The following is a 13,795-nucleotide window of genomic DNA, read 5'->3' as shown; positions in this document are numbered from 1 at the left end:
GGAACAGAATTACAATAGGAGGAGCAACTCTCACACTCAACTATTACAAAAAACCAATCCTAAACTTAATACCTATATCTCACTCAAGTGTTTTCCTTACTGTTTTTCTCTCTTGCTCTTGGTGATGCTACAAATGATAGAAGGTTTCCCTATTTATAGAGATGAAATGAACCTATTGATGTCATTTGTGACTCAAGCAAGCACTTGACAATTTGCCAAATACAAGGAAGATGTTTTCTTCCTTAAAACAAGGAATATGTTTTCTTCCTCAAAACAAGGGAAATGTTTTCTTCCTTAAAATGAGTGAGATGTTTCCTTCCTCAAATTATGGGATGGACCCAACATAGGTCAATTTCGAGGAGCTATACGAAATTCGGTCCTGTAAATCCCTATATACCCTTTTTGCTCTAAAATGGTAAAACTGGATCACACACATGCCAAAGTAAATTTAAACAAGACATGTTCAAATTAGCTACATTAAATACAAACAAAAAGCTCATGAAATAAGCTAATGAATACGGATAGTAAATTATATACAGAATGACACATATGATGTTCATCCAAAATAAAATATAATCTGGTAAACATTTGGGCAGATTCTCCACCTCCATTGGGGATTCAGAAAAATTAGCAGCATACCATACAACCACCAGATAACTTTTGATATACTGATTTTGGACATCAACAAGCTACTAATATCAGCTTCTGCTATATACAGAAGGTGTTGTTAAACTCAGAAACCGTCGGTCGTGGCGCTTGGATGTAATAAAATTAAACAAACTGGAAGTTGCAATCACAAATGTGCATCAATCCCCTTCCTTTGCTTGTGTCTAGAAACCATGAATCTTGATGTTTTCCTTCTTCACAATGGCAGCCTAAAATCACAAAATCAGAGAAATCGTGTTTATTGAAACCGTTCTAAGATTATGTATACAGGCAGAGGATGAATTAAACCTGTACGAGAAAGGTTGACACGTTCTTCCGCTGATCGCCTTGAAGTTGGATAACCTGTGTGATGGAAAAAAATCAGTAGAAGACAAACAAGAAGTGTTCATCCCAGTGGCGTAGCCAGAGATTTCATTAACGGGATTCATCTTCTATAAAAATAGACTATATCAAGCTTGTGCTTCAAGTCAAGGGGATTCAACCCTTGTATTTGTCATGCATTTTACTTATTATTTTTGGCTTGTAATATACAGGTATAATAAGTAAAAAAAAAAAAAAAAAAAAAATTGAGCAAGGTATCATATGAACCCCCTTTCTTCAATGTGGCTCCGCCACTGGTTCAAACCTTGTATATGTGGTAAAAAAATTCACTAAATAAATACAAGTAATTAATTTTGACCCCAATAGATCAAGTGAGTTGTGGCAGAATCCCGAACTCGAATACATAAAGTTCAAATCTTGTATCTGCCTCTGGATTTATCACAGCCTCCTTGTCCTGGAGGCTCTCCAGCAGGGGAGAGGCTTAGTATTGTAACCTTTTCTCTCGGATGCACGTGAAAAAGAGTGAAGAACTCATTTTTATTTGGTCATATATGTTGATCCAAAGAACGAGAATTGCCTTACTTAACTCCTTTGTTCCTCTATGGCTCAGAGGGGAAGAGAAGAAAGAAAAAATAGCATCAATTATTCACCTGGCCGAGTTCTGGATCTTGCACAACGGTACCATTGCAGCAAAACTCCTTCTTGAGGTCCTTCAGAATTTTATTGTAGCTGAATTCTTTCTTCAGGCCTTGGACGGTAGTCAGACTTTTCCTGCCATTTCGCTGCTGAACTCGAATATGCACATACTCTTTCGCACCTGCGCCTGAGTTCTGAGCATTGGCATCAGCGAACGGATCTGTCCACACGATATAAGGCACAAAACAGTGTTACTCCAATCAGTTGTTGTCAAGAACACAGTCAGGCCTCTCTACAAACAGTTATTATCAATAACAATATTTCACTATAACGGCCAAGTTTTCTTTTGAACCGAATTTCATGTTATGTAATATTATATGTTCTATATAACACCATTCCGTTATAAGTTACCAAATTTTTTTTTTGGGACAAACGACGTCGTTATAGAAAGGTTTGACTGTATTAGTGGAAAAGAAAGAAATAATCGGTTTTCAGTGGCTGCATTGAAATTCAAAGAAATTTCTTAGATGGGAAAGGGAGGATTGTATAGACAAAGCTAAAAATTCTGTGTCTTTTAATAGATTAGCACCAACTAAATTGCATCAGCAACATATTACAACATTGCTTTCTAGGAAGCATAGAAGAGAAATTGGTAGCAAGAAGTAAAATTAGTTCATGAAACTAGTCGAGGTACGCCGCAAGCTGGCCTGTACACTATGGTTAAAAAACAAAAAAAAGCTAAATTAAAGCTGCTGTAACTGATGGAAAACCACTGATAAGGCCATAAACAATAACATAAAATAGATACGACGTACCAAAGGTGGTAGGGATTTGGATATCGAGCTCAGACATGAACCTAGCTTGTAAGAAGTACAGAGAACAACCTTGAATGCAAAATTCCAGCTGAAATGAAAAAAGAAGTAATTCACTTGCAAGCTCATAGATATACTAACAGAGTATGTTAACATGAAAAAAGACAGAAAAGGTTTGGTCATTCGATGAAAGAGATGATTGTAAGTTTGGTCCGTCATTTATTGATAAATTCTATTGGTCGCGGGGATTCTGATTAAGCACATTCAACCTAAGAGTAGTAGAGTTGCACGCTTTCCTTAAGCGACAAATTTATACTATTCAAATGAAGCTTCTAACTTAAAATAATGAATAAACATACACATTGCTTTCAAGGCAGAATACAAGAATTTCGAAAGCATCCATTTTTTGTAACCTAAATGCTATGGACCAAGCAATTTATTTTCCAAGCAAGAACCTGATAAAAAGGCAAATCCACCAATTTGCCGATATCATGCTCAACATCCTTGCCACTGAAACAAAAACCTGATTAACTTGAAACAATTTGTTCTTATATTAGATACCGTCAAATCCCAGTTTCTGAGGTACCACATTAACTCTATCACCACTGTTATCAGGGGGCGCTAGGTATCACAATTCAAAAAGTTCTCTTTTTCTTTTGTCAGCGGAATTTGCTCATCAAGTTCTTGTTTGATCTGTTAATTCTATTAGAACACCGCAATATTCGTCTTTCTTGGGTTAACGTTCTTTAATGGTGAATCGATCATTTGATAGTCTTTTCCTTCTCCCAATTCGTCCGACCCCAACTAGTCTGTGATTGAACCGTAGTTTGATTGATTGATCGATTATCCCCCTTCATTGTTACACAAGATAATACATCTACTTGTTCTTTTGTAATAATGTGTCGTTTATCCTTCAAATTGTTGGTGCATGACATTATGAAACGACAGAAAACAACACAATCTTTCAAAAAGTTATGTACATCAAAACAATACAATATAATGCAATATAATACGTTACATTATGAAACAATACACAACAAACCATCCAAACAAACCAATCATAGAAGAAATAATGGTGCACGTTGATATCATAACAGACTCTTGAAAAACAAGGATTACATTAAAGAACAAAGAAAAAAGAATAAAAAAAAATACATTCTTGTTTACAATAAGTTGGAAATGGAGGAGAATTTACCTGACCAAGAAGAAGAAACAGGGATAGGGGTGGATGGTGGAGAGATGAAATTGGAAATCTCAACAATTTTTTATTTTATATTGAATGGAATGTGCAAAAGATGAAATGGGTGCAGAGAGAGAAGGTTTGGTTATATAGAGAGAGATAGAAAAACTGACAATGTTGAAATATTTTAGATTGATCAGACACTTGGACTGTTGTTCTTTTTTCTGGAATCTCAGGTGACAAAATTATCTTTCATTTATTAACGGATATTAGGACCCGAGCATGGTGGCCAACCTCAATGCTCATATTCTCTCTGCTGTTTTTTCCCTTTTAAAAATAAAATAAAAAAATCATATGGTATTTGATGATTTGTACATATAGGATCATTTCGTGACTCTATTTGAATTTTGTCCCCGTTTATAAGTTTGTGCAAAAATAAGCTCTGAGAATAATTTTGGTACACAAGTCTTGCTGAATTGGCAAAATCTGTCGTGTTCACAAGTTATGTCGGACAGGATATAACTTTATTACAAATTGCTCACAAATTCTGCCAGATTGCCTAAACTTGTATTGTTCACAAATTATGTGACCGAACATAACTTTGGTACAAATTGTTCACAGCCAGATCGACAAAACTTGTATGTTATTATTCAATTGTTCACAAGTTTTGCCAGACTTATAGTAATGTAATCAGTCTATATATCATGTTACATTATTCACAATTATTACCGGATTGGCAAAACATGCATTCAAAGTTATGTCAGTCACGGCATAAATTTGGTTCAAATTGTTCACAAGTTTTACTAGATTGAAAAAACTTATTTTGTTCATAACTTATGTAACTGGGCATAACTTCTGTACAAATCATTACAAGTTCTGTCAAATAGGCAAAACTTATATGTGTTCTTTAATTGTTCACAAGTTTTACCGGACTAACAAGACTTGTATTATTCTTATTCTCCTTATTTTAGTAAATTGTTCGCGAAGTCTTGCCGAATTGACAACCTTGAAGGCATACTCCTTGTCTTTTAGATCGGTTTGTGATTGAGTGATAAGTGCTCCTTCATCCTTACTTAAAGTTCTCGGGTTCGAGCCCTGGGTATCAAGTTATCTTTGTTAAAGAGTGCCTTACCCCCAATGCGGGACTTCCGAGCGCGAATCCAAATTAACCTAACCTCAATGCAAGTACTATACGCCGAATTGAAAGGCAACATTCTTCTAATTTTCAATAAAATAACAATAAGGATATATTGAAATGTTCAAGGCCCAGAGAAGATGTTAAATAGTAGTTCGCCTAAATAGTAGCTATTGCTCCCGGGTTGTCTCCGTACCGTTAAAAGTTGATAGTGCAAAATAAAGAACTTACAATGTTAGTGAATATGAATGTGAAAGCAATTTAGTTACCATTTTTACCGTTCACCAATTGATGGCAAAAGTTGATAGTGCAAAATAAAGAACTTACAATGTTAGTGAATATGAATGTGATAGCAATTTAGTTACCATTTTTACCGATCACCAATTGATGGCTTGTTGAGTTGATTAAAGATATAGGTGAATCATGAGGTCTCAAGTTCAAATATAGCAGATGCACAATCACAAGGTAATTTCTTCCAATCTGTCCAAGCCTTGACGGACAGAGTTACCCAATATTTTGTGCTGGTGAAAGGCATGTACCCTGTGAAATTAGTCGAAGTGCGAGCAAGCTTAACCCGAATAACATAGCTATTAAAACAAAGATGGCACTGGAGAAGATTAGTACATTGCTAAGGCAATTCAAGGACTAGTAAACCATGTGGGTAATAAGCTAGAACTAAAAGTACGAGACAAGGTGGGAAAATTCCTACACATCAACTGTCTATGGAGAACCAGCTGACAAATGGTGTCAACATTCTAGAGATCAAGCGTAAAGAATATATACAGAAGCAAGGACTTTAACCTAGTGCCAACTGATGAAAAGTTCATCAACTGTATATTGAAACCCAGCTCATAAATATTGCCAACATTCCAAATTTTCATGCCTAAGAATGTATACAGATGCATGGCTCTAATCTACTATCAATTGTTCATTAAGTTTCGCCTAACTCATCGATCCCATCACTGAGAATATCAGGAACCTTGGTTGGTGTACAGCTGTACTTGCCTCGGCCAAACTTGGCCGTAAACATCTTTCTTGGTATATCGACGATCCCATGACCAAGGAATATCTGCATTTAACCAAAAAAAAAAAAAAAGTGAGCTTGATGTTATTCAGAGAGTAGTACACAGTCAAACCTCTCTATAACAGCATCGTTAGCCTGAATAAATATTGTTACACAGAACATATAATATAACAGAACATAAAAAATTGGTTCCAAATAAAACATGACCGCTATAATGAAATGTTGTTATAGAGAGGTCTGACTGTAATAGGAATCCAGTACAAAAATAGAGCTAAGACCTTCAGGGGAATATGGTTTTGGAGGAAGCTCATAAGGCACTGGCAATTTGATTACTTCAGAATCATCATCATTTCCCTTTCCTTGCCAAGCTAGAGTTACCAGCTTTATTTTTTTCCCTTCGTGCATGCTAGTTCCGTCCTGAAAATCCAAAGAATAAAAAACCGTACGATACAAACCAAGCAAATAAAGCATAAACTTAACACGAAAAACCTAGATGATAGTTGTACCTCTGATGGATAACCATTATTTGTACAAGAAAATCTGCATGCACGTTTAACAGAAGATGGCAAAAAGAGCACCCCTAGCTGTGAAGAACAGAAATTACAATCACAGTTGTCATTTCTGGAAGCTCAAGTCAAGAAGGCTTCTAATCTACAGAGAGAAGCAAAAATACCTCGTAAGACCGAATCATCAACTGAGAATTATTTTTCTGAAGACTGCCCCAGGCAGCTTTGCTGAGGTTTGATGAAGTAAGCAATAACCACCTGTTTTATCAGATTAAGAAAACAAATATTGACAAAAGCAAAAATCATCCAACATACAAGTCTAGTGGGAAATCATATCTTTAAAAGAAATAAAGCAGTCTTAGAAGTCTTACGCTAACGATTGACCGTTGTAACGTAGAAATGTCTTAATATGAGGCATTGCACGGCTGAAATTTGAAGAACTAAATGTAAGTGTCCTTTCTCAATAAAATAAACAGGAGCTAAAATCCTGATTATGCAATCCTTTATTAACCCCCCCTCCCCCCTCAAAACCACCGCCACCCACAAATAAAGAAAGGAAAATCTGATTATGCAACTAGATTCATCAGCAGCTAAATCAGTACATATCAGCAAAGCTCAAGCAATATTCAGATGGAAATCTCATCAAGTCAGAAATAAATAAATAAATAAATAATTCTTTGTTCTCAGTGTTATCAAAGGCGAAAGGCACAATAAAACTCTTAAGGTCCATTGGAGCTTTAAGAGGAAAGCGCAAATATAGCATGGCCTTAATAAAGAAAGACACAGATGGAGAAAAATACAAATATGTATGTGTAGTCCAAGACTAATAATTATGAGCATGTATAACACAAAAAAGGACAGAAAAATTGGTTTTTATTATTATTATTATTTTTTTTTTTTTTTTACGATAAAGTGAAATATCAATTGTTTAGTGTCGCGTCTTTAGGATTACGCTCTTTGGCAAGGAGAAGTATGCTTTAGAGCCATGATAACAACACTAAAGCACCTGCTAAGCGAGGCGAAACGTTCAACATGTTTTGTGCTTCTGACAACATTTGTTCCGATGGCTCAAACATTGAAACAATTTTTATGCAGTCACACTGGAGCTTCACTAGAACAACATATTGGATATATTTCTTTTAACGTACTTGGTATTGGGAATAGATGAAAACGGGCTTTTGGAATTTTAGGCAAGTGAGTATACAAGTACATATGCATTTTCACAAGAAGCAGTGTGATGTGGCGTGATTTGACGCCACAAATCGATGCTTATCTGCTATAAGTTTAACTTGTTTTTAAGCAAGGCTATGTGATTTTACGTGATTTTTAGTGTTTTTCAGGAAACGGAGCAGATTTGGAATGAAAGCAGTTGGAAGTACAGAAGTGGGCGTAAACTCAGTTTACGATCCGTATTCTACAATACGGGCCGTATTCCATGGTCGTATTAAAAGATAGCAGAACCAGAAAGGCAGGCTGAGAACATGGTGATTTACGGACTCAGTTTACGGACTGTATTTCAGTTTACGGTCCGTATTTCAACATGTAATTAACCATTCGAGCATTTGGCAGAAAGTCTGAGTTTTGGAAGTTGAAAGACGACTGGGCGGTTTACGGGCCGTAAACCACTTTACGGTCCGTATTTCGAAAGATGGAAGTTGCTCACAACTGGAAGGACGACTGGGTCGTAAACTGATTTACGGACCGTATTTCGTGTCGACGGGACCAAAGTGCAAATCTGTAACTTTTATGTTTTCAAAACCTATAAATAGTCATTGTAGGGTTTTTATTAGTTATCAGTTATTATATTTTTGTCTCTTGACTTAGAACATTAAATACTCTCTAGTTTTTTAAGATTCAAACATCAATTCAAGTATTATCAATTCCTCTTTTCTTCCAAAGTAAGCAATTATGAATTCTTCAATTTCTTATTTCTTGTTCTTTGTCATGAGTAGCTAAATTACCTTACTAGGGTTGTGAACCCAATGATGGGTGTTTTGTGATTGGGTTTGTGAATGATATACACATAATGGATTATTAGGGTTTAGTTATTCTTCATTCTTCATTCATAATTAATGGTTGCAAACATTGATTAAAACCATAAACCTTGATTTATTTGGGAAAATAATTAGGGTTGGTAAGAATAACTAACAAGGACTCAAAGCTTTAAATTTTGTTTAATAAATTCACTTAGGAATAAGGAAAATTTACTTGGCATGATTAATCGTTCTTCATGGTTACTTTCTTATATTTGGGAAAATCATAGAAAGACATAATCTTTATTTATTGGGAAATAGTAGAGATTCACATAGAGATTAAGTGCATTCATATAATGATCCATTATAAGTATATCAAGGTCAATACCCATGATCATACACCCTATCTAACGGGGACACAACCTTAATTTCTTTTACCATAAATTTCCACCAAAGCAAGTAGAAAGCAATTAGTTATAGATCAACCAACTTTTACCAAAATCATCGGATTAAGACATTAGACCTAGAACTCAGCATCCTACGACTTTAGTAACCTTTTCACACCATATTCCCTGTGGGATTCGACCCCAACCTTGTCGGGTTACTATATTTGACAACGTCCGCGTTATACCATTAATAGGTGTAATTTGAGCGTATCAAATTTTAGCGCCGTTGCCGGAGAATACGGTTTTGAAATTACTAAACAGTGTTTGCTTTGATTAAAGTTTTTTCTTATTCCATCACACCTTGTTTGCTACTCTGTGTAAACCAGGTGAACATAAATCAAAATCAGCAAAATCAACGTGCTGGTAACCAGGGGAATCGGTTGAACAATCAGGTGAATGAATCTGATGATGAGAATATTTTTGCTGATCTTGTTCCAGAGGAGGACTATGCATCTGCTATTGTTCAGCCTCGAGTTGGAGCTGCTACTGTGAAAATTGACTCCTCTCTATACCAGCTGTTGAAACTTGAGGGATACTTTTGGAACTCTACTGAGAATGACCCTCAACGTCATTTGCAAAATTTTGTGGATGTGTGTGCTAATCACATCCAGAACAACGTTCCACAAGATGCTATTCGGTTGAGATTATTCAAATATTCCTTAGCTGGAGAGGCAAGAACATGGTTCGAGAAACTGCCCAGAAATTCAATTACTTCGTGGGCAGAGATGGTGACTGCTTTTCTCACAAAGTGGTACCCCCCTAGCAAGAAGGCTGAAATTCGAGACAAGATTTATGAATTCAAGCAGCGACCGGGGGAACAACTATATGAAGCCTGGGAGAGATTCAAGGAATATTTGCAGAAGAGTCCGAATCATGATTTTCCTGAACAGATATTAATGGAGAAGTTCTACCGAGGGCTAGATCCAGTGACACAGTCAGTTGCTAATAATGCAGCTGATGGGTGTTTCATGAACAAAACTTATCAACGAGTGACCACCATACTTAACAAGCTGACTACTCATAATCAAGCTTGGCACTCAAACAATGCTGATGTGGTACCGTATGGTAATGCTATGATCCAGAATATAGTGAAGGAGAATCAAAACACTCACACTCAATTTGATACGCTCAAATTACACCTATTAATGGCATAACGCGGACGTTGTCAAATATAGTAACCCAACAAGGTTGGGGTCGAATCCCACAGAGAACAATATGTAGGCGATTTAAGCAGATTAGGAATTATCACTAACAATAGCTAGACCGAACTCATCAATGGTGGTTTTTGATAAGGTTTTGATAAAATGCGGAAATATAAATTCTAATCTAGAAAGCAAGTAAATTGATCAATGACAACAAGAATGGAATAAAGGAAACTACTTCTCAAGTAACGATCCAATATTTTTCACAAATTATAAATAATAGCAAGTTTATGTTATTTAGCCTCGGATAATGACTCTAAATTAACTTCTCCCGAAGATTAACTAGACTACCCAATTGAAGATCCCTCAAGCAATTAGAAGCATTAAGAACACCCGAATATGGCTACAAGTGGTATCACCTTTTCCTAGGTCAACTTCCATTAGATGAGGGTTAACGCCCCAAATTCATGTTAATTATTCTATCCCAACCCCGTTCTTCCTCTTCCGAGTTTCAAACAAAGTAAATGGGCGAGTCCTAGGGTTAGCTACTCCCTTGAGAAACGTTCAAGAACAAGAATAATTAAAATAACAAGAACTTACTTGATTAAGAATAATGCCGATGAATAAATAAGCATAACAAGAGTATCAATCTTAATTTTCACCAAGACATTCCCATAAACAAGGATTAAATAAAAGAAAGAATATTTACGTAGGAACCCTAGCCTCCAAACTTGTGTTTTATGCCAAAGATAATTTTACAATACCCTCAGTTGGCTTTTTAAAAGAACTAGAATAGCAAAAATCGTCAAAATCCAAGTTCTGTTCGGACTGGGCCGGAAAACCTTCAACGCGAACGCGCCACGTGGCTGCGCGAACGCGTGGATGACGTCAGCATCCCTCTGTTACTTCAGCGCGAACGCGTGGATGACGTCAGCATCTCTCTGTTACTTCAGCGCGAACGCGTGAGATACTGGCGCAAACACGCAGAGTCACTGACGCGTGTGGGCGCGAACGCGTGACCTACCTGCGCGAACGCGCAGAGTAATTTTCCACCAAAATTTCCAGAATCTCCAGTTGTTTCCGGTGATCAACTTTTTTTTCTCTTTTTCGCTTGTTTTCCACACGTAGGCTCTAGGGACCTCGTATTACCTGAAACATAATAAAAACCACGTAAAATCACATAGACTTGCTTAAAAACAAGTAAAACTTATAGCCGAAAAACATCGATTGTGGCGTAAAATCACGCCACATCAACACCCCAACTTAAAGTATTTGCTTGTCCTCAAGCAAGCCATACAAAACAACGACTCAATCTAACACCTAGATATCATAGAATAACAATGTCTACATTGGTTTTGACTCTGAACCACCGGCATGCATGTTTTTCTTCCAAGGACCACCCCCATTCTCTATTTTAAACCAATATACACAACTCAGGAACACTATGACTAACAATGAAGCTTCAATGCATGACATTACATTATCGAACATATTATGATGCACACAAACGCTACCTTAGGCGGTCACTTTATTTTGCTCAATTCTCATCCTTATGCCCTCACATAGACCAAAGAATCTCCCAGCACACATATCTACAACAAGAATGGGACGAAGACGAAAGAGAAGAGAAAAACACTCACTCACAAAGAAATTCATATCTACACATGCAAATACCATAGGCTTGCCCTTATTTTCTCTGTTCTCATCCTAGGCTCGTTCGGTTGTGATCACACTAGGACTTGTTCTGGCTTGTAATGTAGGCTTAGGGACGGGTAGGATACTTTTTGGATATTAGTGACTCACCCTCCTTGAACACTACAACATCTTGTCACCTCTCTTTTCTTTCCACCCCTTTATTTTCTTTCAAGTTTTCGACCTCGATGTGATTTTATTCTACCTAACTTGCACTCTTTTTGTGTGACAATTTTCTGATTTTTTTTTATATGCAACTACCACATTGAATCTCCACCACCCCCAACTTATGTTTTTAACATCTACTCCACATTTAATTCACCCCCAACTTAGGCATTTTGCCTCATCTATCTAGTAGCATCAAAGAGCGAACGGGTGCAAGATTGACAATCGCCCGATCTGTAATGTCTGCCTCTACAGCATTTGCATAGAATTCCCGCACAAGGGTATAATTTGCCTTGATTGGTTCATCCGCAAAGCGTATCCATCTGCTTGTTACCGGCCTTTCATAGAACTCGAGCATCTTTTCTTCCAAATTTTCTGTTACGATGCCCCTTTCTTCGATGAAGCTCTTTCCCAGCAGTCTATCATAGAGCTTCGAACATTTTGCTGACTGAAAAGTGGTGGTATCGTAGTATTCAATCAAGGGCACTTGGGCAACATTGGATGTTGTAGCCATTTTTCAAGCTTATGTACCTACAAAACGAACACACATGTCGAGCACACATATGAATACCTAAAACAATGTATAATGAGGCAATTAGGCCAAAGGAATTGATCACAAAAGTTTCGAGCAGCTCTGTGCGAGCATTCTGTTTCTGGACTGCCATTTTCCTTCAGCGCGTTCGCGCTGTTAGGCAAATTATACCCTTGTGCGGGAATTCTATGCAAATGCTGCAGCGGCAGACATAGATCGGGCGATTGTCAAAGTCAAAGGCGTAGATGTCCTGTGCAATGCTTCTCGAATCAATGCCTACTACAATCTGCAGGATGGTAATAACAGTGAGATGGCGCAGAGGTACGAACAAATGAAGCAACAATGGTTTGTGACCCACCTTCACGGTGGGGAGCAACCAAAGTGGTTGACCACAATGCAAAGGAAGATTGACTCCACAGAGTTCACTGCTGAGGCCAAAAATTGGCTAGATATTGTGACATCCAGGGTGCTGCCGTCCAAACATGATTCAGAGGTGCCCCTTGATAGGGCTAAACTAATTTGTGCTGTGATGGAAGGGTTGCCTGTTGACGTGGGGAGGCTAATTATGCGAGAAATACGGGAGGTGGTGCTTGAAAGGACTAAGAGTCTATTCTTCCCGTCATTGATCACTTATTTGTGCTCCACTGATAGGGTGCCCACGAGGCCAGGTGACAAAGAAAAGGGGCCCGGCGGACCGATTCATCCATTGAAGAAAAGAGGGCCCGGTAATGCGCAGAAGAAAAGGAAGATTGACGTAGCAGCCCCTTCATTTGGGCAGTTCACCTCTACTGCATCGGTCTCGACTGATGGGGCGCCTGCTCCTACTCCAGCTATACCAATCTTTCAACCACTGCAAGAGGCCGCCAGGCCTTTTCAGTAAATCTCCACCCAGGTCCATGGGTGGACACTCGGATTCAGCAACTAGTGGCTAGTCTCCCTTCGGGCCCATCTGGAGAGGGCACATCTACATCTCCTTCTGGATCTGGTGGTCCAACATTAGCAGGTGTAGTGGAGGAACTGAAGCATATAAAGGAAAAGCAGGGTAAGATGGAGAGGAGGCAGAAAAAGGCAAGAGAGCATGCCAAAAAGCAAAGCAATTTTTTGAACAAGATGAGGAGTGTATGCGGAGCACAGAATGAGGAGGAAAATGAGGAAGATTTTGTCCTGCGAGAGCCCAGCAGCTTCAGCTCCGAGGGTGAGCAGAGATGACTATAGCACTCAGTGCTAGCAGGTATGCCTAAGATTTTTTGTATGCTTATGTGATGCAGTGAGGACACTGCAAAATTTTTAGTTGGGGGTGGCTATCTGGTATTGTTGTATTGTACATATGTGTTTAGGACCCCCTCGGCTTTTCTTTGCCAGAGTTCTTTTCCTGAGGGGTTTTATATTTTTTGTTGAAACTGACACGTTTAGGATGTTACTTAGGTTGAATAGAGTAGTTGTGACTTATTTGGTGTTACTCTGTAACTGATGGCATGTTGTTATGGTTGTAGAAAATTTTGGACCCCTCCAAAATTTGAAAAATGCATATTTAGAACAGTTATTGGTTGACATGATTGATTCTT

The 13,795-nt window shown here is 37.9% G+C and overlaps 2 protein-coding genes and 1 non-coding gene across 3 annotated transcripts in view; all 3 read right to left on the bottom strand.

Annotated features, from left to right (window-relative positions):
• On the bottom strand, window positions 1-3,805 carry LOC132617685 (protein translation factor SUI1 homolog 1). The gene is made up of 5 exons (XM_060332746.1): window positions 3,631-3,805; window positions 2,439-2,526; window positions 1,638-1,843; window positions 955-1,008; window positions 1-875 (listed from the first exon to the last, which is right to left on the bottom strand). The coding sequence occupies exons 2-5, from the start codon at window positions 2,473-2,475 to the stop codon at window positions 831-833; spliced, it is 342 nt and encodes a 113-aa protein (XP_060188729.1). The 5' UTR covers window positions 2,476-2,526; window positions 3,631-3,805; the 3' UTR covers window positions 1-830.
• Window positions 3,806-5,396: 1,591 nt separating this feature from the next.
• Window positions 5,397-13,795, bottom strand: part of LOC132620354 (tyrosyl-DNA phosphodiesterase 1) — a 29,838-nt gene continuing 21,439 nt past the window's right edge. The window contains exons 12-16 of the mRNA XM_060335019.1: window positions 6,652-6,705; window positions 6,448-6,538; window positions 6,281-6,358; window positions 6,053-6,191; window positions 5,397-5,819 (exon numbers count right to left, since the gene is read on the bottom strand). Coding sequence (XP_060191002.1) covers window positions 5,722-5,819; window positions 6,053-6,191; window positions 6,281-6,358; window positions 6,448-6,538; window positions 6,652-6,705 — 460 coding nt within the window. The 3' untranslated portion in view covers window positions 5,397-5,721. The remainder of the gene's footprint in view (window positions 5,820-6,052; window positions 6,192-6,280; window positions 6,359-6,447; window positions 6,539-6,651; window positions 6,706-13,795) is intronic.
• Window positions 9,474-9,579, bottom strand: LOC132620557 (small nucleolar RNA R71). The gene has a single exon (XR_009575000.1). It is a non-coding gene; the product is annotated as a small nucleolar RNA R71 (small nucleolar RNA).

Source organism: Lycium barbarum, chromosome 11 (assembly GCF_019175385.1).
Source record: "Lycium barbarum isolate Lr01 chromosome 11, ASM1917538v2, whole genome shotgun sequence".
Lineage (NCBI taxonomy): Eukaryota > Viridiplantae > Streptophyta > Magnoliopsida > Solanales > Solanaceae > Lycium > Lycium barbarum.
Note: the sequence above shows the minus strand (reverse complement) of the source record. Positions and strands in the feature narration are given on the sequence as shown.